Genomic DNA, 27,094 nt, shown 5'->3' with positions numbered 1-27,094 from the left:
TAGACCTGTCTCTAATCTTCCCTTCATCTCTAAACTCCTGGAATACCTGGTCCACGCCTGACTTATCCGCTATCTCTCAGACAACTCTCTTCTTGACCCTCTACAATACAGTTTCCGCTCTCTACACTCTACTGAAACTGCCTTCACTAAAGTCTCTAGATTTAGCTGTTAGAAGATCATTAATGGTCACTACTCCATGCTAATTCTCTTGGATCTCTCCGCAGCATTCAACACTGTGGATCATCAGCTCCTCCTCACTGTGCTCCACTCCATCGGCCTCAAGGACACCGTTCTCTCCTGGTTATCCTCCTATCTCTCTGACTGCTCCTTCACTGTATCTTTTGCTGGCTCCTCCTCTCATCTTCCCCTTACTGTTGGGGTTTCTCAAGGATTGGTTCTAGGCCCCCTCCTCTTCCCCTTGTATACTGCCCCTATTGGTCAATCAATCAGTAGATTTGGGTTCCAGTACCATGTCTATGCTGATGACACCCAATTATACACTTCTTCTCTTGATATCACGCCTGCCTTTTTGGAAAAGACCAGTGATTGTCTTACCGCTGTCTCTAACATCATGTCCACCCTCGATCTGAAACTGAACCTGTCAAAAACTGAACTTCTCGTGTTTCCTCCCTCTATTGACCTACCTATGCCTGACATTGCCACTTCCATGTGTGGGTCCACCATTACTCCCCAGCAACATTCCTGCTGTCTTGGGGTCATACTTGATTCCGAGCTTTCATTCACCCCCCACATCCGATCACTGGCTCGCTCTTGTAATCGACACCTCAAAACATTTCTAGAATTCAACCTTTTCTTACTTTCAACACTGCAAAAACTCTTACTGTTTCTCTTATTCATTCTCGTTTGGAATATTGTAACTCTCTACTAATTGGTCTCCCTCTTACCAAACTCTCCCATCTCCAATCTGTCTTGAATGCTGCAACCAGGATCATATTCCTCACCAATCTTTATACTCATGCCTCTACATTGTGCCAGTCCTTACACTGGTTACCCATCTGTGGCATCCCCAGGAGCATGGCTGCCACAGTGGCTTTGCCTTCCTCCAGGGAGGGTAATGCCAGGCTTGGAAGCAATGACGGGTCTCTCTCGCAGTCAATCTATGCATGCAACACAGTTCCACTCCAGGCCAGCAGGGGGAGCTCTGAACCGGAATTAAGGGGAGGAGTGCTCTCTGAGGGCCAAGAGGAAGGAGTGGTGAGTTAGTCTGCAGAGGGTGAAGTGTGTAGACGAGTGGAAGGAACGCTGAGATAGCATTGAGAGGAAGAGCTCATCTCCCATAGGAGCGCATAAATTGGAGCCTGGTCTCCATGGCTGTATGGACACTGATGGTCCTACAGCAGACACCAGAGGAGTAGAAGGCTGTAAATGCAATACTCCCATCTAAGACTTGAGGGCACAACAGCAACACGGATAGTGAGCCGGGACTTAGAAGTGAGGAGTCCCTGGAACAGGCTACAGTTGTCTGCCGTACAAGTAGAGTTCTTAGGAACATCTGACAGAAGGAACTTCAGTGTAACTCAGTACTGGAGATCCGTTAAGTAAGCGCTAGGAAGGAGACTGCACAGCCCATCTGCTGAGAGAGAATCCCTGAGTTGCTTCCAGGCTAGCCTGCTCCGTTACCATCTGTAATCAGGACCCTAGATGCGTTTATCAAGTAAATGTACAGAAATTGCACCCCGCTGTGTCTTGTCTGCTTCCTACCTTTCCGGCACTGCTACATCCCCGTGCCAACCACATCTACACTGCCCTGGGACTACAGCTTCACTTGTGGGGAGCTTTTACATCTCTGCTGCACCATACCATCAGTCCCAGCGGATCTGCATGCAGCGTCGGCTTAACACCTCCCTTGCCGAACACCACAGGTGTCGTCACTCGTCACAAATTATTTATCTAACTATATTCCACCATTCCCATTTTCCCCATTACTTGGGTGCCCAGGGCCACGGTCCGGGTCACTGCTGCTGTGACACATCCCACTGATACCGGCCCGGTACCGAGTACCCCACAGCCCTGGGAGGGCGACCCACATCCACTCCAGAATTCAGTATAAACTTATTACCCTCACGCACAAAGCACTCCATGGCTTAGTACCACCCTACATCTCCGCCTATCACTCTATCCGTGCCCTCCATTCTGTTAATGACCTGAGGTTAACATCCTCAATAATCAGAACCTCCCACCCCCATCTCCAAGACTTTTCACGTGTTGTGCCAATTCTTTGGAATGCACTACCCAGGCTAATATGATTAATCTGCAATCCCCCCAGTTTTAAGCATGTCCTAAAAATGCATTTGTTCAGACTGGCCTATCGCCTCAACGCATTAACCTAAATATCCCTGTGTGGCTCATTCTAAATTTTTACCATAACTAGGTTCCTCGCATCATGTTCTCACATGCTTTATGCATTTAATAGCACTCTGTGTCTGTACTGTTACATACTTAGGATGATAACCGGTTCATGCAGCATTACATGAACATCCGATTTTTAAATAATGGCTGGTCCGAACAATAAAAGCAATTGTTACCATCCACCTTTCGTTTCTCCCCTTTTTCCTTATAGATTGTAAGCTTGCGAGCAGGGCCCTCATTCCTCTTGGTATCTGTTTATCTGTTTATCTATCTATGTGTTTATTGGTATGCTGTAATGTCTATTGTCTGTAGACGTCCCCTCTATAATGTAAAGTGCTGCGGAATATGTTGGCGCTATAGAAATAAAATTATTATTATTATTATTATTTTGACCAGCAGTGACATCATCAAGGTTCCCAGCCGGCTTGAACTGCAGTGACCTCAGCACCGTGGGAAAAAGTCAGTGACGAGGTCACCGCAGTTTAATCTAGCATGAAAAAGGGTCTCCAATATGTTGCAATGTTAAACACGGACAGCACACGGATATCATCTGGGTGCTGCAAATATCGCAAACGCTAAAAATGTCACAATTAGGCTGTGCTCACACACAGCGTTTTTTTACGCGTTTTTTTAAGTGGTTTTCCCTATGAAACCGCTATAAAACTGCTAGAAAGAAGCTTCCCAGTCATTTCTATGTATTTTGCACTTTTTGTGCACATTGATGCGTTTTTTACCACGAAAAAAACGCATTGCGGTAAAAAACGCAGCATGCTCATTAATTTTGCCGATTTTTCCGAGTTTCTGGCCTTTTCTATGCGTTTGAAAACGCGCCGGAAAAAAACGCATCAAAACTGCGCAAAAAACGTGAATGAATCCAGCTATTATTATGAGCTGTGCCTTTGTTCTCTGCAGTTTCTCCATCTACCAAATATTTTCCAAAGAGGTGCAAGTCTTTAAAAGCACCAAAAAAAATTACCCAATTTTAGGCGCGCACGCACCTCCTGGGAAACCCTCTCATTCCTGACATGGGTACACCAGGATTGGTGGGCTCCGCAGCGCATTGCTGGGGAATCCATCATCCTGGAGCACCGCTCATCATTGTCCTCTCAGGCACGGCAGCACATCACTAGGCGCTGGGCTGCAAGGGGTTAATGAGTGCAGCAGGTTACTCAATGGCAAGAGAAGGATGTGTAATGTGTGCAGCCCTAAGAAAATCGATGAGAGTTCTAGGCAGGGCTGCATCTCTACAAGGAACAGGTCACAAAGTGATGTGGGAATGTGGCAGCACTTCTCTAGATAGTGAGTGAGGTGTTCCTAAATATTGTAGCAAAATGGCAGTGTGAAGTCAGGTATGAAACAATGTTTCCCTGCCTTAGGCAAACACAGCACAGCCCAGGGATGCCCAGCTCTAGCCATACCCTGATGCAAGTGCCCACCCCCTGTCAATCATTAGAGGACACAACCTGGAAGCACCCTGCCAGCAAGCACTGTGCTCTGATCAGCTCCTGCAAGCACCAATTGTTCATACCCTGAGAGAAGAGGGACACATCATCCCTGCTCCCCTCCTCCAAATCCCTGGAGTAGCAATTAGAGTGCCCTGCTTCATATGGAATGATCCATTGTCTGTAACAGGTTCAGGCTGACACCAGTGCCTGCTGCTGCTGCTCTGGATTAAAGGGTGGCACTGTGGGCGCAGGGCACCTATTGGGTTAAGCCAGCGTTCCTCCTCTCTGCTGGGTCTGCCTGCTCAAGAATGATGCGAGCTTTGGGGAATCCAAGTTGCTGGCTCATCTGCTGGCTCCCTGTCTTATGTTAGGAGGGAGCATCTTCATAGAGATCAGACACCAGGCAGTGATACTATGGACTGACTGTATGCCCAGCAGCATGGAGTTTACAGTGGGCATCATCTGCATTATTGTCTGCCTGCAGCCAGGTAAGAGGAGCATGTTCTGATCCTGGGGTGATAGGGAAGTGTTGGGTCGTGGATACATTTCTATCTATAGAACAGTGACATGGTGGGGATGGGGGAAGCATAAGTTTGAAACCCTGTCAAAGTAGGTCAGTGATCTGGGGTGTGTATGTGATTCTCCTTTTTCTATAAAAAGCCTCCTCTCCTAGCTCAGTGTCTGTGAGATTATTGCATAGCCTTGAGATTCTTCATGTACATGACCACACAATGTGTCTACTGTGTAGTTACTAGCTTTGGCTTTCTTGGGTCAGTTGCAGGGTTTGGTGTGGACCCCTCCCTACAGATTGACATCCTGGAGGAGCTCCAGCTAGGGGAGACCACTCCTGGAGTACAGCAGGTTCAAGGACTCCACAACAGAAGCAAAGCCTTCCTTTTTAAAGGTATTTCCTAAAGTATTGTGTAAAGCGCCCATTCAGCTGCTACACAGTTGGGGCCTCTATGTCCTTGTGTGTGTGCAGGGCTTGCGCTGCCCTTTGTCTGTCCCCTCGGCATACACTAATGCGATGCTTTATTAATGATCATTAAGCAGCAGGAGGCATGGACCTCCTTTTTCTCAGGGTTATCCTTTCATCTGAGCCCTGGGCATGACACAATACAACTTGCGTGTTTATTAATGCAATGTGCTTCTCAGATACTTTCTCGGAAAGGGCTGGACAATAGATGCAGCATATATGCTCATATATGATCATCAAAGTTGGGGTAATCGATGGAAATGATCAATTCTCGCATCCTAAGCGTAAGAGTAGCGATTTCAGTTTGCACTTTTTAACCAAAACGTTAGGACCAATAATGAACTTGCACTATGATGATTGATAGGTCAACTGGACTAAAATGACCGAATACATTCAGCGGAAATCTTTGAGACTGTTATAAGACGCATAGGAGGACATGATTTCGATTTTCTTTTTTTAGCAATCTTATTTAACATGATCAATCATCTACTCTGATGGTTCATTGACCTATCATTTTGAGATGAACATTATTTGCATCATTCGGACTAATCAGTTTATAGGACGCTTAGACCATTCAAAATAGCTTAACAAAAAAATGAGCCTCTATTTCTATCTCAAATGATAGTAAAATTTGATCATGTATTAAATTGTCCAGTAATGACAGCTTTGTCCGATCCAACAACTGATTTCTACCGACTTTCCAATTAGACGATACGTGATTCTCTGCTGAGCTGTGCTGTACAGATCATCCGCCTAAACTACGAGCTTTTCCCACTCAAGTGTCAGTGCTCTTTTGCAACCGCATGCTTTTTTTACTGATTGATGGCCCCTTAATTAATGTACAGCAGGACCGAGGCTGGCAGATGGTTGATTTGAGTCTAGGGAAGCAATGAATAATAAGGCACACTAGCCTGATCAGGGAGATTAATGCTGCTGGGAACCTGTGACTTATGGTACAAACCAAATTGGTTTGTGAAAGTTGGATGGCTCTATTTTATGTGCATGAGAGATGGGGCGCTCAGGGAACACTGCAGCTCAAGCCTGGGGTTGGTTGAAGGCTCACGTTGCAGAATAAAAGAATAAATTCTAATTAACAGCAAACAGAAAACGAGAACAACGTGCAAGTAATGCTTTTACCTGGTGCTCTAAAAAGGGCCATCCAAAAATAAGTCCTATTCTCATTTCTTCCACAGTTTCATTTTTCAGATACTCCCCGTCTTCACCTGCTGGTATTGCTTGCCAAGAGAAAATCTATATTATATTGGTTTTACAGGTGTCTACATGACAGCTGTGTATTACAACTGTAAATGCGAAAGATAGAACATATGAAACATCTTTATATTATGTTACATTAATTAATATACATTTTAGTATTATAACCATAGTCAATATCCACATAATGTGTTAGTTAGACATCAAGCTAACTTAAAATTTATAATGTATTTCAGGAATCAGGTAAAATATTACATTTGCTATTACTATCCCGTTTTCGATGTTAGAAAGAATATTTAATCAGAATGTGACCTACAATGGCTTGCAAAAGTATTCACCCATTTTTCGTGTTTTGCTACCTCACAACCTGGAATATCACTGTTTTTTGAGGGTTTGCATCAGTTCATGTGAAGAGCATGCCTACAGCTGTGAACATTTGGTTTTCTTTTCAATGTGAAGCAAACAACAATAGGACAAAATAACAAAAAACTTCAGTGTGCATAACTATTCACCCCCCTAAAGTAATTATTCCTTAGAGCCTCCTTTTGTGTCAATTACAGCTGCATGTTGCTTTGTATAAGTCTCTATGAGCTTTCCACATCCTACACTGGGATTTTTGCCCATTCCTCAAGGCAAAACTGCTCCAGCTCCTTCAAGTTAGATGTTTTCCTCTGGTGAACAGCAATCTTCAAGTCTGACCACAGATTCTCAGTTGGATTAAGGTCTGGGCTTTGACTTGGCCACTCAAAAATAATTTACATGTTTCCCCTTAAACCACTCAAGTGTTGCTTTGGCAGTATGTTTTGAGTCATTGTCTTGTTTTAAGATGTACCTCCATCCCAGTCCCAAATCACTGACCAACTGAAACAGGTTTTGCTTAAGAACATCCTTGTATTTTGCATCACCATCTTGCCCCTCGACTTGGATCATTTTCCTGTCCCTGCTGCCAAAAAAGCTTGGTGTTTTTGGGGGTGATGAGCTGTGTTGGCACCAGACATAGTGTTTACCTTGGTGGCCAAAATGTTCAATTTTGGTCTCATCTGACCACAACACCTTCCTCCACACATTTGGGGAGTTTTCCACTTGGTTTTTGGCAAGCTCAAAATGAGTCTTACAATTCTTTTGTTTTTAAATAAAACTTTTTTCCTGCCAACTCTTCCATAAAGGTCACCTCTGTGGATTGTACGGTTTATTGGGATCGTATGGACAGATACTCCAGTCTCTGCTTGGGAATTCTGCAGCTCCTTCAGAGTTACCTTTGGTCTCTATGCTGCCATTCTGATTAATGCCCTCCTTGCCCAGGCTGAGAGTTATGGTGGGCGGCCCTCTCTTGGCAGGTTTTTTGTAGTACCATATTCATTCCATTTGATAGTAATTGATGATGCTCCGTGAGATCATCAGAGATTGGCATATTTTTTATAACCCAACCCTGACTTGTACTACTCAACAACTTTGCCCTGACTTTTTGGAGATCTCCTTCGTCTTCATGGTGTTTGGTTAGTGGTGCCTCTTGCTTAAAGGGAACCTGTCACCTGTTTTGGCCACTATAAGATGCGGCCACCACCTTTCAGGGCTTATCTACAGCATTCTATAATGCTGTACATAAGCCCCCGGTCTGACCTGAAAGATAAGGAAAATAAGTTTCATTATACTCATCCGGGGGGGGAGGGTCCGATGTGGTCCGGTCCGGTGGGTGTTTCAGATTCGGGTCTGGCGCCTCCCATCTCCATGTGACACCACCATCCTGCTTGCTTCCTCGCTCCCGGCATCGCACTTATGAACAGGTGTACTTCTCTGCCCTGTCGAGGGCTGAGAAAGTACTGCAGTGCGCAGGCGCCGGGAAAGTTCAGAGAGGCCCAGCGCCTGCGTACTGCAGTACTTTGCTCGGCCAACAACAGGGCAGAAAAGTTCGCCTGTGCAGAAGTGCAATGCCATGAGCGATGAAGCAAGCAGGAGGACGGCGTCGAAAGAAGATGGGAGGCGCCGGACCCGGACCTGCGACACCGATCAGACCGGACTGCATCGGACCACCCCCCGGGTGAGTACAATAATGATGCACCGCAGTGCAGAAGTATTGCAGGGTATCAGATTAAGAATCTGTCACTGTACAGTGATGTCCTATCCGGGGACAATGTAAAAAAGTAAAAAAAGTTATTAAAAAGTGTAAAAATATTTTTAAAAATCCCCAAATAAAGAACAAAAAAAATGAAAACCTATGTCAGACGAAAAATATGGAAAAATTATAGCTGTCTAAATATGGCGATGCAAAAATTAGTTTGTGCAATAAAAAGCATCTTTCAGTGTGTGACATCTGCCAAACATAAAAACTCGATATAAATCTTATATCATTGTAATCATACCGACCCGAAGTATAAAGTCGCCTTATTCCTTACACTGTATGAGGAACTGAGTAAAAAATAAATAACAGCAATTAATTCACCTGCTGTTGATTTGTTCATTTTGCCTCCCAAAGATTGCAGTAAGGCTCGGCACACATTTATCCTGCGCTGAGCGCTTACATCGGGATTTCCATGTAAATATCTGAAAGACGTGATACAGACAGAAACCCCGATGGAAGATTCCCTATTATGAGGCAAATGGAAGCACTGTGGATGCCAAAGGACCTGTGATCCCCCAGTATCTTGTCTTTTTAGGTGAGCAGAAAGTGTGGTCGACCACAGTTTTGTGCACCTCTGAAAAGAAGGACACCGCTGCACAGAGGCCAGATGGAATCCAGAGTAACTCATTATAGTGAATGGATCCATCGGGGGTTTCATCTGTCACGTCACTCGGAGATTTAGATGGAAACCCTGATGTAAGTGCTTAGCTTTGAGCGCTGGATAAGTGTGATCCTAAATGTTATGTAAAATGTGCCCAATAAAAGCTTCAACTTACTCCACAAAAAACAAGTCCCCACTCAGGTCTGTCATCTGTCAATGGAAATATAGGGGGCTGGTAGTACAAAGGCTCTAGAAAAGCAATATGGCTCCTCGCCCCTCAAAAGAAATTTAGCAAATTCTGTGCTCCTAAATCGAAATGCCCCCGCCCTTCTGAGCCCCAGTATATTGAAACCACATTTAGCGCCCACATGTTTGGCATTTCTGAAGTGATTAGAGCCTGCCTAAATTACAGGTACGTGTCTCCAGAAGCATGAACTGGTCATAATGTACTGGTGACTACAACATACTAGTCATTACAATGGCAGTTTGCAATTTTTACTCAGCCGCATCCACTGCTGCTTATTTCTGGAAAACATCTATGAAGTCAAAATCATTACTACACTTGTAGATAAATTCCCAAAGGGGTATAATTTCCAAAATGGGGTCACTTGAAGGGGAAGTCTGCTTTCTAGCACTTAGGGCAGGAGTGGGGAACCTCCGTCCCACAGGCCACATGCGGCCTGCAGTATCTTTTCATGCGGCCCGTGGGCAGGTCCCTGGAGTCCCCAATGCTCGGGCGGCAACTGTATCCTGTCAGCTGCCGGCCCTTTAACCCCCAAGTGCACAGCATGCAGCGTTCATTACAAAACACTGCCTGCCCTGCACATGAATGATGACGTCATCTGGGTGGGCGGGGTTAGTGTCTGGGTGGGTGGGATTAGCACCCAATGCTCTCCCGTCCACATGTCCTGGAAGAGGAGATGCTGCCAGAGAGTCCACAGCAATCTCTGTGCATGCCCGCAGCTCTGAGCCTCCCGGGGATCTCTGTGCTGGCAATCTGTGCCGCTCAGCTATGTGCCCCCCAACTATGCAGCTATGTGCCCCCATGATCTCTGTGCCCCCAGCTATGTTTCCACATGTGATCTGTGCCCCCCACCTATATGTACCCCCATGATCTCTGTGCCCTCTACCTATGTGCCCCCCCAGCTGTTTCCCCATGTGATATCCATGCCTCCTGTGATCTGTGCCCTCCAGCTATATGCCCCCCGTGATCTCTGTGCCCCCAGCTATGTGCACCCCTGTGATATCTTTGGCTCCCAGCTTTGTGTCCCCTGTTATCTATGTGCCCCCTGTGATTTTTTTCCCGTGATCTGTGCCCCTTAGCTATATTCCCCCCGTGATCTCTGTGCCCCCAGCTATGTGCACCCCTGTTATATCTGTGGCTCCCCGCTTTGCGCCCCCTGTTATCTATGTGCCCCCCTGCTATGTACCCCCTGTGATGTTTGTGCTCCCATGTGCCCCCTGTGATCTGTCACCCAAAGCTATGTGTATCCCAAGTGCTATATTTCCCCCCACAGCTGTATGTGTCCCCCAAATGATGTGTATATTTCCCAGTGCTGCATTTACCCCGAAAGTGCTGTATATCCCCCCCCCCCCGAGTACTGTATGTCCTACCATCTGTGATATATATTGCCCCCAGTGATGGAGAAGCAGCTCCAGCCATCACATTAACGGTGTTACCGTAATTAATTGTTTGACTAAATATACCGAGGTAGTTTTCAAGGTGATCACTTTTGTGTGGTCCTCGAATGATGGTAGAAATTTCCAAATGGCCCCCGGATGGAAAAAGGTTCCCCACCCCTGACTTAGGGGCTCTGTATATGTAGACAACAAACTGTTCTCGGAATATCTATGATGCAGGAGGCAAATAGCGCTCCATTCCTCCTGAGTCTCTCCGTATGGCTAAGTAGTGCAGCCACATATGAGGTATTGCCATGTTCAGTAGAAATTGTGGGCAAATTTTGGTGCCATTTTTACCCACTTCTTGTGTGAAAATGTAAAATCTGGGGCTAAAACAAAATTTTGGTGGTAAAAATATATGGTATATGGAGTCCACAAACTATTCTAAGAAAATATGAGCTCCAGGAGGCAAATAGCGCTCAGTCCCTCCCAAGTCTCGCTATATGGTTAAGCAGTACTGTACAGCCATATGTATTTTTACATTCAGAAGAAATTGTGGAACATATTTTGGTGCCATTTTTACCCATTTCCCAGTGTGAAAATGTAAAACTTGGGGCCAGCACACAATCTTGGTGGTAAAAATGTAAATTATGTTTCCTTCACTGCCCAATGGTATAAAATTCGGTGACACACCTGTGGTGTCAATATGATCACTGCACCCCTAGATGCATTCAATGAGAGGTGTAGTTTGTAAAATGGGGTCACTTATGGGGGTTCCACTGTTCTGGCACCTTAGTGGCTCTGCCAATGTGACATTGCAACCTCAAACCAGTGCAGCAAAATCTGCACTGTAATATGGCGCTCCTTCCCTTCTGAGCTATGCACTGTGCCTAAAAAATAGTTTTCAACAACATATGGGATATCAATGTACTCAGGAGAAATTTCACAGCAAAGTGTATGTTACAATTTTTCCTGTTACCGTTATGAAAATTTAAAATTTGAAGGTAAAAAAATGTTTGTTGGAAAAATTTGATTTTATTTCATTTTCACAACTCAACGTTATAAATTTCAGTGAAGCACATGGGGTTTCAAGTTGCTCGCTACACATCTACATAAGTTCCATTATGGGTCTAGTTTCCAAAATTATGTCACTTGGTGGGGGTTTCTGCTGTTTAGGCATATCAGGGGATCTCCAAATGGGACATGGCATGTTCTAATTATGCCAGCAAATATAACATCCAAAAAGTCAATTGGCGCTCCTTCCCTTCCGAGCCTTGTCAAGCGCCCAATCAGTGGTTTTCCCTCACATATGGGGTATCAGCATGCTCAGGTGAAACTGCTCAACAAATGGTCCATTTTCTCCTGTTACCCTTGCAAAAGTAATAAAATTGGGTCTAAAGTAAAATTATTGTGAAAAAAGTTTATTTTTTTACTTCGACATTCCATTAATTTCTGTGAAGCACCTGAAGGGTTAATAAACTTCTTGAATGGACTTTTGGACACTTGAGGGGTGCAGTTTTTAGAATGTTGTCATTTTTGTGTTTTTTCTGTCACGTTGGTCAACTTTTAACCCTTATAACTTCCTAACAAAAAAAAAGGTTTTAAAAATTGTGCTAATGTAAAGTAGACATGTGGGAAATGTTATTTATTAACTATTTTGTGTGATATGACTCTCTGATTTAAGGGCATATAAAAGGAAGTGTTTGAAAATTGCTAAATTTTCAAAGTTTTCTCCAAATTTCTATTTTTTTTTTTACAAATTAACGCAAGTCATATCAAAGAAATGGTACCACTATCATAAAGTACAATATCTCACAAAAAAATTCTCAGAATCAGTAGGATCCATTGAAGCGTTCCAGAGTCATGATCTCATAAAGTGACAGTGGTCAGAATGGAAAAAATTGGCCTAGTCAGGAAGGTGAAAACAGGATTCCGGGTGAAGGGGTTAAACACAGTTTGTAATGTAGCAAAATTGGTAAACGCCAAAGGCGTGAATACTTTCACAAGCCACTGTAATATGAAATCAAGTTTTGTAGTAAATGTCTCGTTTTTAAGTTTTTTTGTCAATTTTTCCACATCACAATATTTATTAAAAATAAAAATAGTAATTCTTACATTTTTCACACTGGGCACTGGGCCTTAAGTTCCTGTTTCAGGAATTTTACAAATACATTAGCAGCAATCAGGGTCGGACTGGCCTGGTGGGGTATCGTTAAAATCTCTGGTGGGCCCTTGCTGAGAGGGAGAGTCACCTTTAGTCCCTGAAGGCTCCTGCAGTCAGCACAGCATCTTTCTCTGGCGTGTGGCGCTGGCAGCATGATGTTCAGTGTGCGCAGAGCTATGACTGCTTCACTCACCGGCTACTTTTCTCATACTGTGTGCAGACTGTTTAATGTGAGAGACTCTGCAACTGCTCTGTGTCTGTGAGCAGTAAGGAGTCTCCAGGCTCAGAGCAGCTGCACAGTGACCAGTGTGTGGCATAACAATTAAATAGGATATATTAACGAGTTAAGGGGCTAGTTATGTTAAAAAAGGAAAATGTATTAATCTGCTTTTTACATTACATTTTGTATCTGTCTGAAGTTTGTCAGACTGTATTACAATATGGTTATCTGTTGTAATAAAAAATATTTGATAAAAAAAGGATATATTAACGTCTTAAACCTGGGGGCGGAGCATAGCTGTGTTGGGCGGGGCTTAAAATTTGGGGCCAGACACTCTATGTGCAGGATATATCTTGGAGGAATGGAGACAGGATTGGATGAGGTAAGTATGGATCGATGTGACTTTACTGTCATGTTTAGAATGTGTTTGTGCTGTGTATATTCTATAATTGTGTACATTACACTTGTTTCATGTGTGCTGTACATGTTTGCATGGTGCTCGTGTGATGTGTGTGCATGGTGCTCCTGTGACATGTGTGTATTGTGCTCATGTGACTTGTGTGCATGGTGCTTGTGTTACATACGTGTATGGTGCTTGTGTGACGTGTGCATAGTGCCTGTATGACATGCGTGCATGGTACCTGTGTGACATGCGTGCATTGTGCTTGTGTGGTGTGCATGGATGGTGCTTGTATGACGTGTGTGCTTGTTGTCATGGGTTTACCATGACAGAGAAGAGCCAGAAGGATGCAGCTTCTGATTTCTCCTACTTCTGCACTGATTATTTTATGTTCATATTAAACGGTGTAAATTTCTTTTAGCGATGCAGGGGTTAATCTGCTTATTTGACAGCTCCTGGAAGCTTTCCTGCGTTAAGACTCAGCCATGCACGGTTAGCCACTCCCATCTCCTATATAATCGTGCCCTGGATACCACTCACTGTCAGAGCTAGTGTAGAGTCGGTGGTGGGCCGAGCTGGGGGGGGGTGGTCCCTCTTTCACTACCGCGCAGAGATGACACAGAGACATGATGGAGGCAGTTACTGGGTACAACAGGTCCAAGTTTATTTCTTTACTTGCCGTTTACCTAACGTCCTCCGCAACACACCGCACTTCTCTTCACTTGTCGGCTCTTCGATTTCAGAGCCGTTTTCACACTGTCACCAGGGACGTATTTGTACGTACCATCCCTCCTTTAGTGTTTGACGTTCCTGACAGGTCCGTCACTGTGGCCGCCCTAGGCCCATAAACCAACAGCGCTTCCACTGGTCAGTCGTCGTGTTAAATACGGTATCCTGCACCCACTGCCACGTCTCTTCTGCGGTACCTTCCTGTCAGGACCACCCCCCTGACGTTCTCTCTCCTCAGTCCCCCTGGTCGGATTCTCCTCAGAGCGCACAGACTGTCGCAGTCTTCCTGTCACCTGAGCTCCCCCTGGGGACTGGAACCTTCTGGAACCCTCCCTCAGTATTTATAGCTAACCCGGTTCCTTGAAACTGTACCTCCGCCCCCCCATGACCAACGGTTTCTAAAGCCCTAAGCTGATGTCAAGTCCTTTGCTCACACTCCTCCCTGCCATCTAATGGTCAACCCAAGGTACTGCACGTCCACTACACTTTCCTAGCTGTTTTCCCACTGTAATACCTGACACCTACCTACACTGTGCAAACCTTTCCTTCTTCACTCCGACCAGTCCGTCCGTCTGTCAGGTCACCTTCCCTACACTCTCCCTTCCTTTGTCCATTGTCGTCCTCGACAATCATCATCCCTGCCTTCGTCGTTCTGAAGCTACACCTACATTCTGTTGTCGGACCAGCTGTTGAGCCAAACCCACTATCTGCGGGGGCCGAACCATACTGGGAGCACTATGCTCTGAGCAGCCTACTGCTACTCACCAGCGCGCACGCCACATGACAACGTCTTTCAAATTGGGCTAGGTACACCCATATTCTCTCTATGGCGTGTACCTTCCCCTACTCTCCCCTACTGTCACCTTCCACTATTCGGTACGCCATGATCGAGGTCTCTTACCTTCCAGATCATTACCAGCGCCCACCTTCCTCCTTCAGGGGTGTCCGTGGTGTTGGGGACCTGACCAAGGACGGCTGTCTCTCTCACGTCTTCCAACTCATTTTCCTTTCTTTCAATAACATGTCATGGTCGGCGTCCCGGTCTCCCAGACCTCCTCAACTCTTAGATCCTTACCGGATCTCACACTTTCCTTTGGTCCCGCAGACCTTCCCTTACCCGGACCTGTTGCATTTTACTTTGGCATATTATACATTAAGCAACTTTATAATAGCACAAGTACCCATTTTATATTTTTTTTTTTCGTTTTCTTTTGCTCATTTTAAAACCAACATATAACAACATAACATTGCATATCCTCTTTCTTCCTCCCCCCTTCCTTGGACCTGAACACTCCCCCACTTCTCCATATCCCCGTTCTGTCAAGTTTCAAATCAGTAAATAACATTCTGTAAGAGGAACATACTAAAAACAAACTCAGCACATAAAACATTTTTTTTTTTTTAAACTAGAACTGTTCTCCAGAACCTGCACTACAGTGCACCAAACTCTCAACAGTCTACTTCACTACGCAGTGGCTAGTAGTGAGGGACCCCACAGCCGTGGAGCCCCCGGGGATACTGAGGGTGTCCATTCAAGTCCTCTTCTTTTCCATGCCGGCCTCTCCTTGAGTGTGGAGCAGGTTCCACACTTCCTGCTCCCGGGCCTTCTTCTTCCTGATCACCTCCGCTACCCACACGGAGGGAACAGCACGGGCCCTGGAGTCCGGTGGGCGGGACTCCACTGAAAAAGACCGCAAGACAGAAACGGCCAAAAATTTCTGTGGCCCAGCAGCCGCTGGGGTCAGGTGGCAAATGGGGACAACCGGGTCCTCGGGGGCTGGAATCACAGGGCCCGCTAAGTCGGCCGCAGCCGACTCCAGCAGTGGCATAACCGCGGCCTCAGGACAGGCCGCATCCACTACTTCCAATGGAGCCGGAGTAACGGCAGGTCCCAACGACGCAGCTGCTATCAGCAGGGGGAACGCAGCAGTGTCTTCTTTGGATGACTTCCACACTAGCGGCTCCAGGTGGGGTACCTCAGGGACTTGAGCAGGGGCCTTGCTCAACTCTGCATACACCACCGGGCCCGATGTACCAAGGCCTTCCGGTGTGCAGGGGGCAGCGTGCTGTGGCGGAATGATGAGGGCCGCTGGCGGAGGCACTGGTGGTGCCGGGGGTACTCTCACCTTCCCCGGCGCTGCGGCCTCCATCACATCAATACGCGGCTTCACCCGCAGCCTCCGTTCCTTGCTCCACTGTCCTGCGGGCCTTCCCTCTGGACTCGGGGGCTCTGCTGAGAAGTCCTCTGCTGGTATTGGTGGCGGCCGTTCTCGCTGACTCCGCTCAGGCTCCGCTCCCCGGCCCAGCATCCCGCTGCCTGCCCGTGGTTCTACAGATGACTTCTGGTGCAGCTCCATCTCCTGCCGCCATTGCCACTCTAGTCGGCCGATGCCCCGACACCCGCAGCGTCTCATACCGTCCGTTGGGCAGCACTCGAATGGCATCAGACAGCCGCAGCCAAGTTTTTCTTCTGTGCCACTACCTCTGTGTGGTGGGGTGTCGGCAGGCCTCTCCACCCACCTGTCAGGGTCCAATATATGGAAGCGTCGATCTCCAGGCACATACTGCTTCCTTTGGGGGTACGTTGGAGGGGGTCCCAGTCCATTCTGATCAACTGCAAACACCCGGACCTCTCCTCTGCGCTGAAGCAGCACCGCCATACTGCACAGTCCCTGGTACCGCCCCGGATCCTCTGCTGGCCACACAGATCCGCCACAGCGCTCCCCTTTTGTATTCCACAGGTAGCTAATTTGTAATCCACAGATAATTGTAATCCAAACAGAGTAGTCCAAGTCCTTTTCCATTCTTTGAGGCAGGTCTGCCGCAGAAGATGATGTATTAGCGGCGGCGATCCTGCCGACTACTCCAAATGTAGAGGTGGTGGTGGGCCGAGCTGGGGAGGGGTGGTCCCTCTTTCACTACCGCGCAGAGATGACACAGAGACAAGATGGAGGCAGTTACTGGGTACAACAGGTCCAAGTTTATTTCTTTACTTGCCGTTCACCTAATGGCCTCCGCAACACACCGCACTTCTCTTCACTTGTCGGCTCTTCGATTTCAGAGCCGTTTTCACACTGTCACCAGGGACGTATTTGTACGTACCATCCCTCCTTTAGTGTTTGACGTTCCTGACAGGTCCGTCACTGTGGCCGCCCTAGGCCCATAAACCAACAGCGCTTCCACTGGTCAGTCGTCGTGTTAAATACGGTATCCTGCACCCACTGCCACGTCTCTTCTGCGGTACCTTCCTGTCAGGACCACCCCCTGATGTTCTCTCTCCTCAGTCCCCCTGGTCGGATTCTCCTCAGAGCGCACAGACTGTCGCAGTCTTCCTGTCACCTGAGCTCCCCCTGGGGACTGGAACCTTCTGGAACCCTCCCTCAGTATTTATAGCTAACCCGGTTCCTTGAAACTGTCCCTCCGCCCCCATGACCAACGGTTTCTAAAGCCCTAAGCTGATGTCAAATCCTTTGCTCACACTCCTCCCTGCCATCTAATGGTCAACCCAAGGTACTGCACGTCCACTACACTTTCCTAGCTGTTTTCCCACTGTAATACCTGACACCTACCTACACTGTGCAAACCTTTCCTTCTTCACTCCGACCAGTCCGTCCGTCCGTCAGGTCACCTTCCCTACACTAGCATATGCTGGAGGTTGTTGGTGGTTGATATTTGAGAAGGCGTTTGATGGATTTATCTCTGACCGTTTTGAGAGTGTGATAATTCCCTTTCGTCTCCTACTTTGGTTTTTCCCCATCCTGCACTCTCTGGGGCATCCCTCTGTTATTTGTGTGTGTATATTTGTATTTTTGGTAATTTTCATTACCCCTGTTTGTATTACCTTGTTACTCTGGTTGGTGTATTCCAGTATACTACTACTCCCCTCTTCCTTGGTGCAGACTGAAGGTGAATTCAGGAGTTAACCAAGGTACGTTGCCCCAGCATCTTCACCATCAAAAGTAATCTGGGGAACAGGGCAAGCTAGGGCACCCCTAGCGTTAGGGACAGGGAAGGAGCCCCTGGTCCTGGGTCACCCAACAACAGTCGTGACACATGGTGCCTGTGTGAATTGCGTGTATGGTGCTTGTCTGACGTGTGTGGATGTTGCTTGTGTGATGTGCATGGTACTTATATGTGTAGAATTTGTGTTTCTGATATTGCATGTTACTTAAAGGTGGGGACCCATACACAATTCTTGCACAGGGAACCTTTGGTCTCAGTTTCTCTTCTCATCCTCGTTGTACACTAATCACATTCAGACTTCCCAACATTAATCTTTCGTCATATACTATAGCCTGTATTAATCTAAATCCTCCAGGACAGGACCTGCATGCGGACCATCATGTGGATGGATTCTGCCTCAGTGTAGGAGCTCTGATGGCATTGTGAGAGATCTTTCTAATCTTTTTACACCTAGGCCTGCGACGGGGACAAGGGGTCATCCTCTACATCGAGAACAGTGTTTCCCAAGCTCCAGTCATCCAGACTCCAACATATCATGCTTTTAAGATTTTCATAGTATTGCACAGGTGAGAACCTGCAGCAATTCCTGATGCCTTAATAAAATTTCCATCACTCTTGCAATACTAAGGAAATCCTAAAAACATGGTCTGTTGGGGGCCATAAGGACTGGAGTTTGGAAAATATTGGCCTAGAATAAAGAAGGTTTATTCATAATCACACATGTGGATTCTTTACTGTAAGAGCAGTGAGAGTAAGGAACTCTCACTGCTCACACCCCAGTGGGCGTGTTAACATGACTTACAAGTGCTGGCATCATCGCCAGCTCTATACACATCTCACACATGCGTGGCTTCTTTCCCTCACTGCATTGATCCTCTGAAGTTGGTTGTACGCCTCCCGGCTTCAGAGAGGCACACTGCACATGATCAGAAGTGCAGATCGACTAGTCAAAGCCCTCATTTACATATGATAGACAAACTTTAGAAATACTTTTCCTAAAGATCTGTTTATGTGTGTAATGCAATACAAGGACTGTTAGGCAGGGTATATACATATGTAGACACAACTGCAGGTGGTTCTTGGGGCACCGGGGACATGACAGGTTCCCTCTAAGTTGGCTAAGGGACTGGGAGGTTTACCTAGGACAAGGAATGTCCATGTGTGAAAAAACTATTACTGAATGAAAATAACAGATTCCGTTGTCAACTACAATAAATCGCTTGATAAGAAACACTTTGATATAGTGCAGTGCACAACATAGGTCTCTTTTGCACAGTGTATAATTTGCTAAAAGGCACACATTTTAGTGAGAGAGGCCAAAAAATGAACGAGTAATACAACCGTTTATGGTAGCTATAGTGTGGGCCCCTAGAGTCAAATCCACTGGTGGGCCCTAGGCACTCCAGTCTGACCCTGGCAGTAATAGACTGACTCCAACCTTATCTTTTTTAATAAAGCATCTAATGAATGTGTGCATATATCATTGTAAAGGGAGGGGAAGCTGTGACATTACCTGTTGTGAAGGGTGGATCCTGTGTTATTAGCTTTGTATATAGATATTTCTTGTTATTGTAACCTTGCCTCTGCTCATAAGGAGCCTGCTGAAAACTCTTCCTAAGGCTAAGTGCCCACATTGCAGAAATGCTGCAGAAATGTCCGCAGCATTTCCACAACTCCCTGCCGCGGGTAATACACATGTGGAATTCGCATGCATTTTCCCACAAAACACAAGCATATTGCAAGCGTTTTTAGCTTGCAGAATGCTTGCGCTTTCCAAGCGATTTGAAGCATCGCTTGGAAAAGTGATAGACAGGTTGGTCACACTTGTCAAGCATAGTGCTTGACAAGTGTGACCAACCTTTTACTATTGATGCTGCCTATGCAGCATCAGTAGTAAAAGATAGGATGTTAAAAATAATTAAAAAAAATAAAAAATAGGGATATGCTCACCTTCTGGCGGCCCCCAGAGTCGTCCCACCCCTCAGCGACGCTGTCGGCAACTTCCATTCCAAGGGATGCTTTGCGGGAATGACCTCTGATGACGTAGCATCACGCGAGACCACTACGTCATCAGAGGTCATTCGCGCAATGCATCCCTGGGAACGGAAGATGCCGGCAGCGTGGCTGAGAGGCGGGAAGGACTCCGAGGGCCGACAGAGGGTAAGTATATCCCTATTTTTTATTTTAATTCTATTTTTTACATGGATATGGTACCCAGGGCATGGAGGAAAGTCTCCTCTCCTTCAGACCCTGGGTACCATCCGCACATGAAGCGTTCACTTTATGCATGGTGGGCATAGCCACATGCGTAAAATGAGCGTTTCAATGGAATCCTACGGCAGCAGAATCACTGCGATTCCGCAGAAATAATGAACGTGCTGCGGATTTTACCGCTATGCGATTCCGCAGCTGTAAAATCCGCAGCATGGGCACAGCAACTGCGGAATCCCATAGGATTGCATGGGGGTGCGTTTTATTAGCGTTTTTTAAGCATTTCTGCTGCGGCAAAAACACATAAAAAATGCAACGCTGCTTTTTTGTTTTATTTTTGTTACAGGTCCATAGTTTATTTATGGAATAGCAGAGGAATAAATATGGTCAAAAACTTGTTGTCTTTATTTCATTAAAATAATTTTTAATTAAGGTCTGTGTGTGTTTTTTAACTGTTTAATAGTCTAGGGTTAATAATGTGTCTTATTGACACCTCTCCATTATTAATCCGGCTTAATGTCACCTTCCAATAGCAAGGTGACATTAACCCATTAATATTACCCAAAATCCACAGCTACATGGGAGTGGGATGAGAGAGGATAAGTGCCAGAAAAGGCATATCTTATAGATGTGCCTTTTCTGGGGAGTCTGGGGGCAGATTTTTGTAGCCAGAGGGGGGCCAAAAACAATGGTCCCTCTCAAGGCTATTAAAATCTGCCCTCACTCACTGACTTTACCTCTCTTGCTGAGAAATTGCTGCGGGAGCCCACGCAATTTTTTTCAACGAATTAACCCCTTAATTTAACACCTACATGTCCCAAATTTTGCCCACATACCCTCATCTAATTATTAGTCAAAGACATATTAAAAAAATAAATGAAATGAAATGGTTAACTGTATGTAAACCATGTGTCATTTCATGTCGAGTTTTGGAATGATTTTACAGAAGCCGGCAATTGATTTAGCGGCTATTCTACTATGTAGAACTCTATGAAATATAAATATATATATATATATATGTATGTGTCTCAATGACATGTGTGTATATATATATATATATATATACACTCACTGGCCACTTTATTAGGTACACCTGTCCAACTGTGTGTTAAGACTTAATTTCTAATCAGCCAATCACATGGCGGCAACTCAGTGCATTTAGGCATGTAGACATGGTCAAGACAATCTCCTGCAGTTCAAACCGAGCATCAGTATGGGGAAGAAAGGTGATTTGAGTGCCTTTGAACGTGGCATGATTGTTGGTGCCAGAAGGGCTGGTCTGAGAATTTCAGAAACTGCTGATCTACTGGGATTTTCACGCACAACCATCTCTAGGGTTTACAGAGAATGGTCCAAAAAGAAAAAAAAACCAGTGAGCGGCAGTTCTGTGGCCGGAAATGCCATGTTGATGCCAGAGGTCAGAGGAGAATGGGCAGACTGGTTCGAGCTGATAGAAAGGCAACAGTGACTCAAATTGCCACCCGTTACAACCAAGGTAGGCAGAAGAGCATCTCTGAACGCACAGTGCGTCGAACTTTGAGGCAGATGGGCTACAGCAGCAGAAGACCACACTGGGTACCACTCCTCTCAGCTAAGAACAGGAAACTGAGGCTACAATTTGCACAAGCTCATCGAAATTGGACAGTAGAAGATTGGAAAAACGTTGCCTGGTCTGATGAGTCTCGATTTCTGCTGCGACATTCGGATGGTAGGGTCAGAATTTGGCGTAAACAACATGAAAGCATGGATCCATCCTGCCTTGTATCAACGGTTCAGGCTGGTGGTGGTGTCATGGTGTGGGGAATTTTTTCTGGGCACTCTTTGGGCCCCTTGGTACCAATTGAGCATCGTTGCAACGCCACAGCCTACCTGAGTATTGTTGCTGACCATGTCCATCCCTTTATGACCACAATGTACCCAACATCTGATGGCTACTTTCAGCAGGATAATGCGCCATGTCATAAAGCTCGAATCATCTCAGATTGGTTTCTTGAACATGACAATGAGTTTACTGTACTCAAATGGCCTCCTCAGTCACCAGATCTCAATCCAATAGAGCATCTTTGGGATGTGGTGGAACGGGAGATTCGCATCAGGGATGTGCAGCCGACAAATCTGCGCCAACTGTGTGATGCCATCATGTCAATATGGTCCAAAATCTCTGAGGAATGCTTCCAGCACCTTGTTGAATCTCTGCTACGAAGAATTGAGGCAGTTCTGAAGGCAAAAGGGGGTCCAACCCCTTACTAGCATGGTGTACCTAATAAAGTGGCCAGTGAGTGTATATATATATGTGTTCTATGTGTCTATACCTATTCTTTCGTTTGTGTTTTAACCTGTCTTTGGGCTCCATTATATGTCCATTTTTCAAGCTGCCGACAAAATCTTTCCAGATGGATGTCAGACGGACGCTCAGATGCGAGAAAATCGCATCATCGCATTCCAATCAGATGACAGACAGATCACTGTTCAGGAAACATTTGTGCGATTGTTGTCCGTCGAAAACGGACCGATTTTTTTAGACGTGTGTGACTCCAGCCTTATTGAAGCAGGCGCGTCTGACTCCTGCACGTCTCATCATGACTGGTGTGTAGAATGTCGATCTTGGTGAATTGAGGACAAAATATTTACAATCCATGATGCTTTTGTATCATGTTTTCTTTGTCCCCTAGTTTTCTCTGTACATCCCAATATTATTTGATGATGTCTCATACCAAATTAAGTACAACCTGCTCTGATTTGCAACAGCCGTCATGAGGTATGACAGCATCAAAATCTGCCAAAAATTGGGTTTGTTGTTGATTTGTACATCACTTGAGGGGGGTTCTGCTGATCTCTGCTTGCTCGTTCTTGTCATGGCTCAGTTTGGGGATTCGATTTGCTGACCTGTTGCTGCCTGGTCAGTTCTACTGTCTGCTGAGCTACTGCATTTTCTTCTCTGTCCAAATGCTGATGATTCCAATTGTCTTTGTTGCCCTTTTTGGTTTTTTCCTCTCCAGGTGTTTTCCATTTTCCTGTTTTGGTTTGTCCTATTGTAAGTCGTGTACTGGGGAGTGTTCTTCAGGATACAGCGGAGTCACTGGCGAGAAAACCAACAAACAGTTCACTCGCCAGAACTATTTTACCCAGTTATGTGGGTAATTTAACCAGACAATACAAAACATTCAAAACATTATACAGACATTTAGTGAGAAGGCTGAAACCCTTGTGCTGTACAGTGTGGCACCCAATCTGTACTTACTGTACTTTCTATAAATCTACCTAATGGCTTGCCTATCTAAACCGGCTGCTCGTTATCTGTTTATATCCTGGAAAGTGGTTTGATTATATGAGTGTAACATATGGGTTAGACTGCGGTTCAGCACAGCAGTTAAAAATCTTACAAAACAATTACTCCTATTCCCCAACCAAATATCCCTCTCCTGTCCCAATGTGACCGCAATGAACTCGCAGGAATAGTCCATCCTCAATTATATTGATAACACCCCAAAAGTTAACCATCTCTGTAGGCTAATTAGCCATGAATAAAATCTATCAAAGTTGAACAACTGTCCCGTACTATAATGATCCCCAGAAACTCTCTCTCCTGAAACAAAAGGAAGTTCAAGTTTGGTCTGGAGTCCGTTGCGTTCTGTGTCGTTAAATAGGTGTGGATTAGGATTCTTAACTAACAGGAAACATGGCAAAAAACCTGAACGTTCTGGATGTTGATTTTGGCAATAAACGTGTCCTGAAAGGTCAATATGCCTAACTAACTAAAGGCTATATCTTAGCCTTAAGTCTTTTTGCGCCAGAAAGTAGTGTGGTGCATGCACGATTACCTACTGTGATGCTGCAATCAGCCTTAATGTTCTTACCAACCCAGGTCTGCTCCAGATAAACAATCGGTGAATATGGACCAATACGGGGGCCCCTCCAACAGGTGAGCGGCACCGTTGATGCTTGTAGTTTAACTCTTCAGCGGCATCCAACACCCCTCATGCCAGGTCCCAGCCTTTTCCATCTCTTAGTAGCATTCCTGGAAGAAGTCTCCTCACTTCTGGACAGGTTCTGGTCACAGACAAGATCATCTCCAATCTGCCGCTGCTCTGGTCTTGGTGAGGTGCTTCCACGAGAGGATGTTGTCGGATTCCTCTCCAGCACATCCTTTCCCTGTTCTTATTAGCTGCAGACTGCCCTTAATAACAACATTACTGTAGAGAAGCAAATCTATTTACAACAGGTACAGTGTTACACTGGTGGGTATACAGGTATGCACAATTATACCACTCTGGTGAATCGACACACATTTCACACTATCATATTCTGGGTTGGGCTTTATATGTTCACCCCGCACTGCACTTCCTTGCTGACAATACCTCTAGGTTTACTTCGGTTTAGGAGTTCCAACCCTTCAGCTACCTTGGTAAGCTGCATGGTAAGCACAAGTTAAATTCATGTAGTTAGTCTGTTTTCCTTCCCAGTTTCTCTTCCTTTCTCCTCTTTAGGTTTCTGGGACATTATACTTGTTCCATTTACTTTTTGCTCTACTTACCTTTCCCACTTTACTCTATATGAACGTGTTTTAATTTTCCTACCCTTATTTTTTGTGTCTTCCTGCGCACTTTCCTCTCCTCTTGTTGGCAGTGTGTTGTGGCCTCCTCTCTGGGTTCTCAGGAGGTACAAGAAACCCCCTGAAGGCCTATAAGGGAGCCAGGTCCAAGGTGGTGTTTTTTTTTTTTTAGTTGTGGGGCTAGGGTCTTTCCATTCTGTCCAGTGACCAGTTGGGAGTAGGTGTGGTGTCTCCGTGTAGTAGGTATTCCCTTTTTCTGTTACTCGTAAATGATTGCATTTATGTTCATAACAGTTCTCTCCTTACGATGCACAGTAAAAGCACACTTTTTTGTTAGCTCTCGTCATTTCTCATCAGAGTCATGCGTTTTTGATGCGTTTTCTTCAGGCAGATTTGTATGCGTTTTTTGTAAGCTAAATAAAGATATATTATTTAACAAAAAAAAATATTTGTGATGTCATTTCTGGTCCAACCTCCTCTTTAACATTTGTCTTACCCACACTCCATTACACACACAGATAGATAATGGAACGATAGATATATCTATAGATAGATATAGTAAATAGATGATCGATATATCAATAGATAGAAGGAATGAGATAGATAGCTAGATCTATCTATAGATCGAAAAAAATCTGTGTTAGTCTGGGGTCACACTTTACGAGAAACTCGGACGAGTCTCGCACCTCAACACCCAGCACTGACGTCGGCACTCAGACCGGAGTGTGCAACTGCATAGAAATACATGCAGCCGCACACTCCGGTCCCGAGTGCCGGAGGCAGTTCCGGGTATTGAGGTGCGAGACTCGTGCGAGTTTCTCACAAGTGTGACCCTGGCCTTAAATGCAATATCTGTTTAATTTGAAAAAAAATGGAAAAAAAATTGCGTGAGCTCCCGCACAATTCTCAAGTCTAGAGTGGGAAAGCCGGCGACTGGGGGCCGATGTTTATAGCCTGGGAAGTAATACCCATGGATCTTCCCAGGCTATGAATATCAGCCCGCAGCTGTCTGCGTAGCCTTTCCTGGCTATTAAAATGGGGGGGCCCCCCAAAAAAATGACATGGGGTCCCCCTATAATTAATATCCAGAAAGGCTTCACAGACAGCTGTGGGCTGATATTCATAGCCTAGAAAGGGGCCATGGATATTGTCCCCCCCGTCTACAAACACCAACGTTTACGCAGTTACTACGCATGTGACTAATCATTAGATGCTGTTTTACCGCATCTAATAATTATCTATGAGAAATTTACGGTGCGGCGACGGAGCATCACCGCATTGTAAACAGACACGCTGCATTCTAGAAAGACGAGCCGCAAGTCCGTTTACACGGGTGTGCTGCCTGCATCTTCTAATGCATAGTCGAGATGGAATTTTATGAAATCCCCTCCACTATGCTGTAACATCTGGATACTGCGGCTGTATGCAGCATCAAACCCGCAGCGTTTCCTGACCGTGGAAACATACCCTTATTAGCAGTGTTCCGGTTTCAGTCCTCCTGGACCTAACAATAGCACATGCTGCAGTATGAGAATGGAAATTGAATTTGTATCTTGTATTGCTGATTCACTTCATTAAAAGCTTGGGAAGCTGCCAAGTCCTTGATTTCTTAAAGCAGGGATGTATTTCTTTCATTTTGTGTCCTGGTGCCATTGTAAAGCATATAGCAGAAATACTGTACGACATCCATTAGTCTCATACATCATAGTTGTATGAAATACTCCTGTATAGAATTTATTGATTGATGCGACAGTTCATCTGCTCATTCATGTTTAGTCTTAGCACAGAATACTAACCAGCTCGATTTATTAGTGACCATCATACTACATGTAAGTAGCCATGTCTTAAGTGCTTTGTCACTCATCGTAAATTAATATTATAATGCCTCAATTCATTATCAAGCCTCATATGCCTTAGTAATGAAAGTAGTGCAGGTCTGTTACACTAATGGGATAAAGTATAGGCTATGTTACTAGGTAAATGCCATTATAGCATGACATATGTGGCAAGCATGAACTGCCAAACATCTAATTTATCAATGACTTGTATAGTTTCTATCTTCTGTAGGACATGTTCAAAGACTTTCCTTTTCATGGCTTATAACTGGAAAATTGATACTACCCTTTTTTGGATTCAATCATGATTTTGGCTAGGAAAAAAACTACATTGTGGAGAAAAGCCTTCTGCTTGTTTTAGGTGGCAATAATGCAGCGATAGATCCTTAGAGATTGCATTTCATGTTAGTGGAGCCTCGAGACCTGGGGTAGACATATTGACTTTAGCATAGATGCTAAATTGCAGCCACATTGCGGAATAAGGCCATGTTTCCACAATCAGTTTTTGATGCTGCTCATTTCATTGAGCAAAAAAACGCCACATCTTATAGTTCCAGTAAAGTTGATGGGATTTATAGACATCTCATACTCACTGTGTTTTTCTGCAACTCTTTATTAACTGACCTGCGGTGCGTATTTGAAATCTGCAGCTTGTCAATGTCTCTTGCACCACAGAA

General features: G+C 45.3%; 1 protein-coding gene across 2 annotated transcripts in view; it reads left to right on the top strand.

Moving 5' to 3' along the window:
* Positions 1-3,861: 3,861 nt before the first annotated feature.
* Positions 3,862-27,094, top strand: part of NELL2 (neural EGFL like 2) — a 549,962-nt gene continuing 526,729 nt past the window's right edge. The window contains exons 1-2 of one of the 2 annotated variants that reach the window (XM_073573236.1): positions 3,862-4,303; positions 4,591-4,719. In XM_073573236.1, coding sequence (XP_073429337.1) covers positions 4,180-4,303; positions 4,591-4,719 — 253 coding nt within the window. In that variant the 5' untranslated portion in view covers positions 3,862-4,179. The remainder of the gene's footprint in view (positions 4,304-4,590; positions 4,720-27,094) is intronic. The other variant, XM_073573234.1, reaches the window with a different exon arrangement.

This window comes from Dendrobates tinctorius, unplaced genomic scaffold (assembly GCF_039654945.1).
Source record: "Dendrobates tinctorius isolate UK_male_01 unplaced genomic scaffold, ASM3965494v1 ptg000035l, whole genome shotgun sequence".
NCBI lineage: Eukaryota > Metazoa > Chordata > Amphibia > Anura > Dendrobatidae > Dendrobates > Dendrobates tinctorius.
Note: the sequence above shows the minus strand (reverse complement) of the source record. Positions and strands in the feature narration are given on the sequence as shown.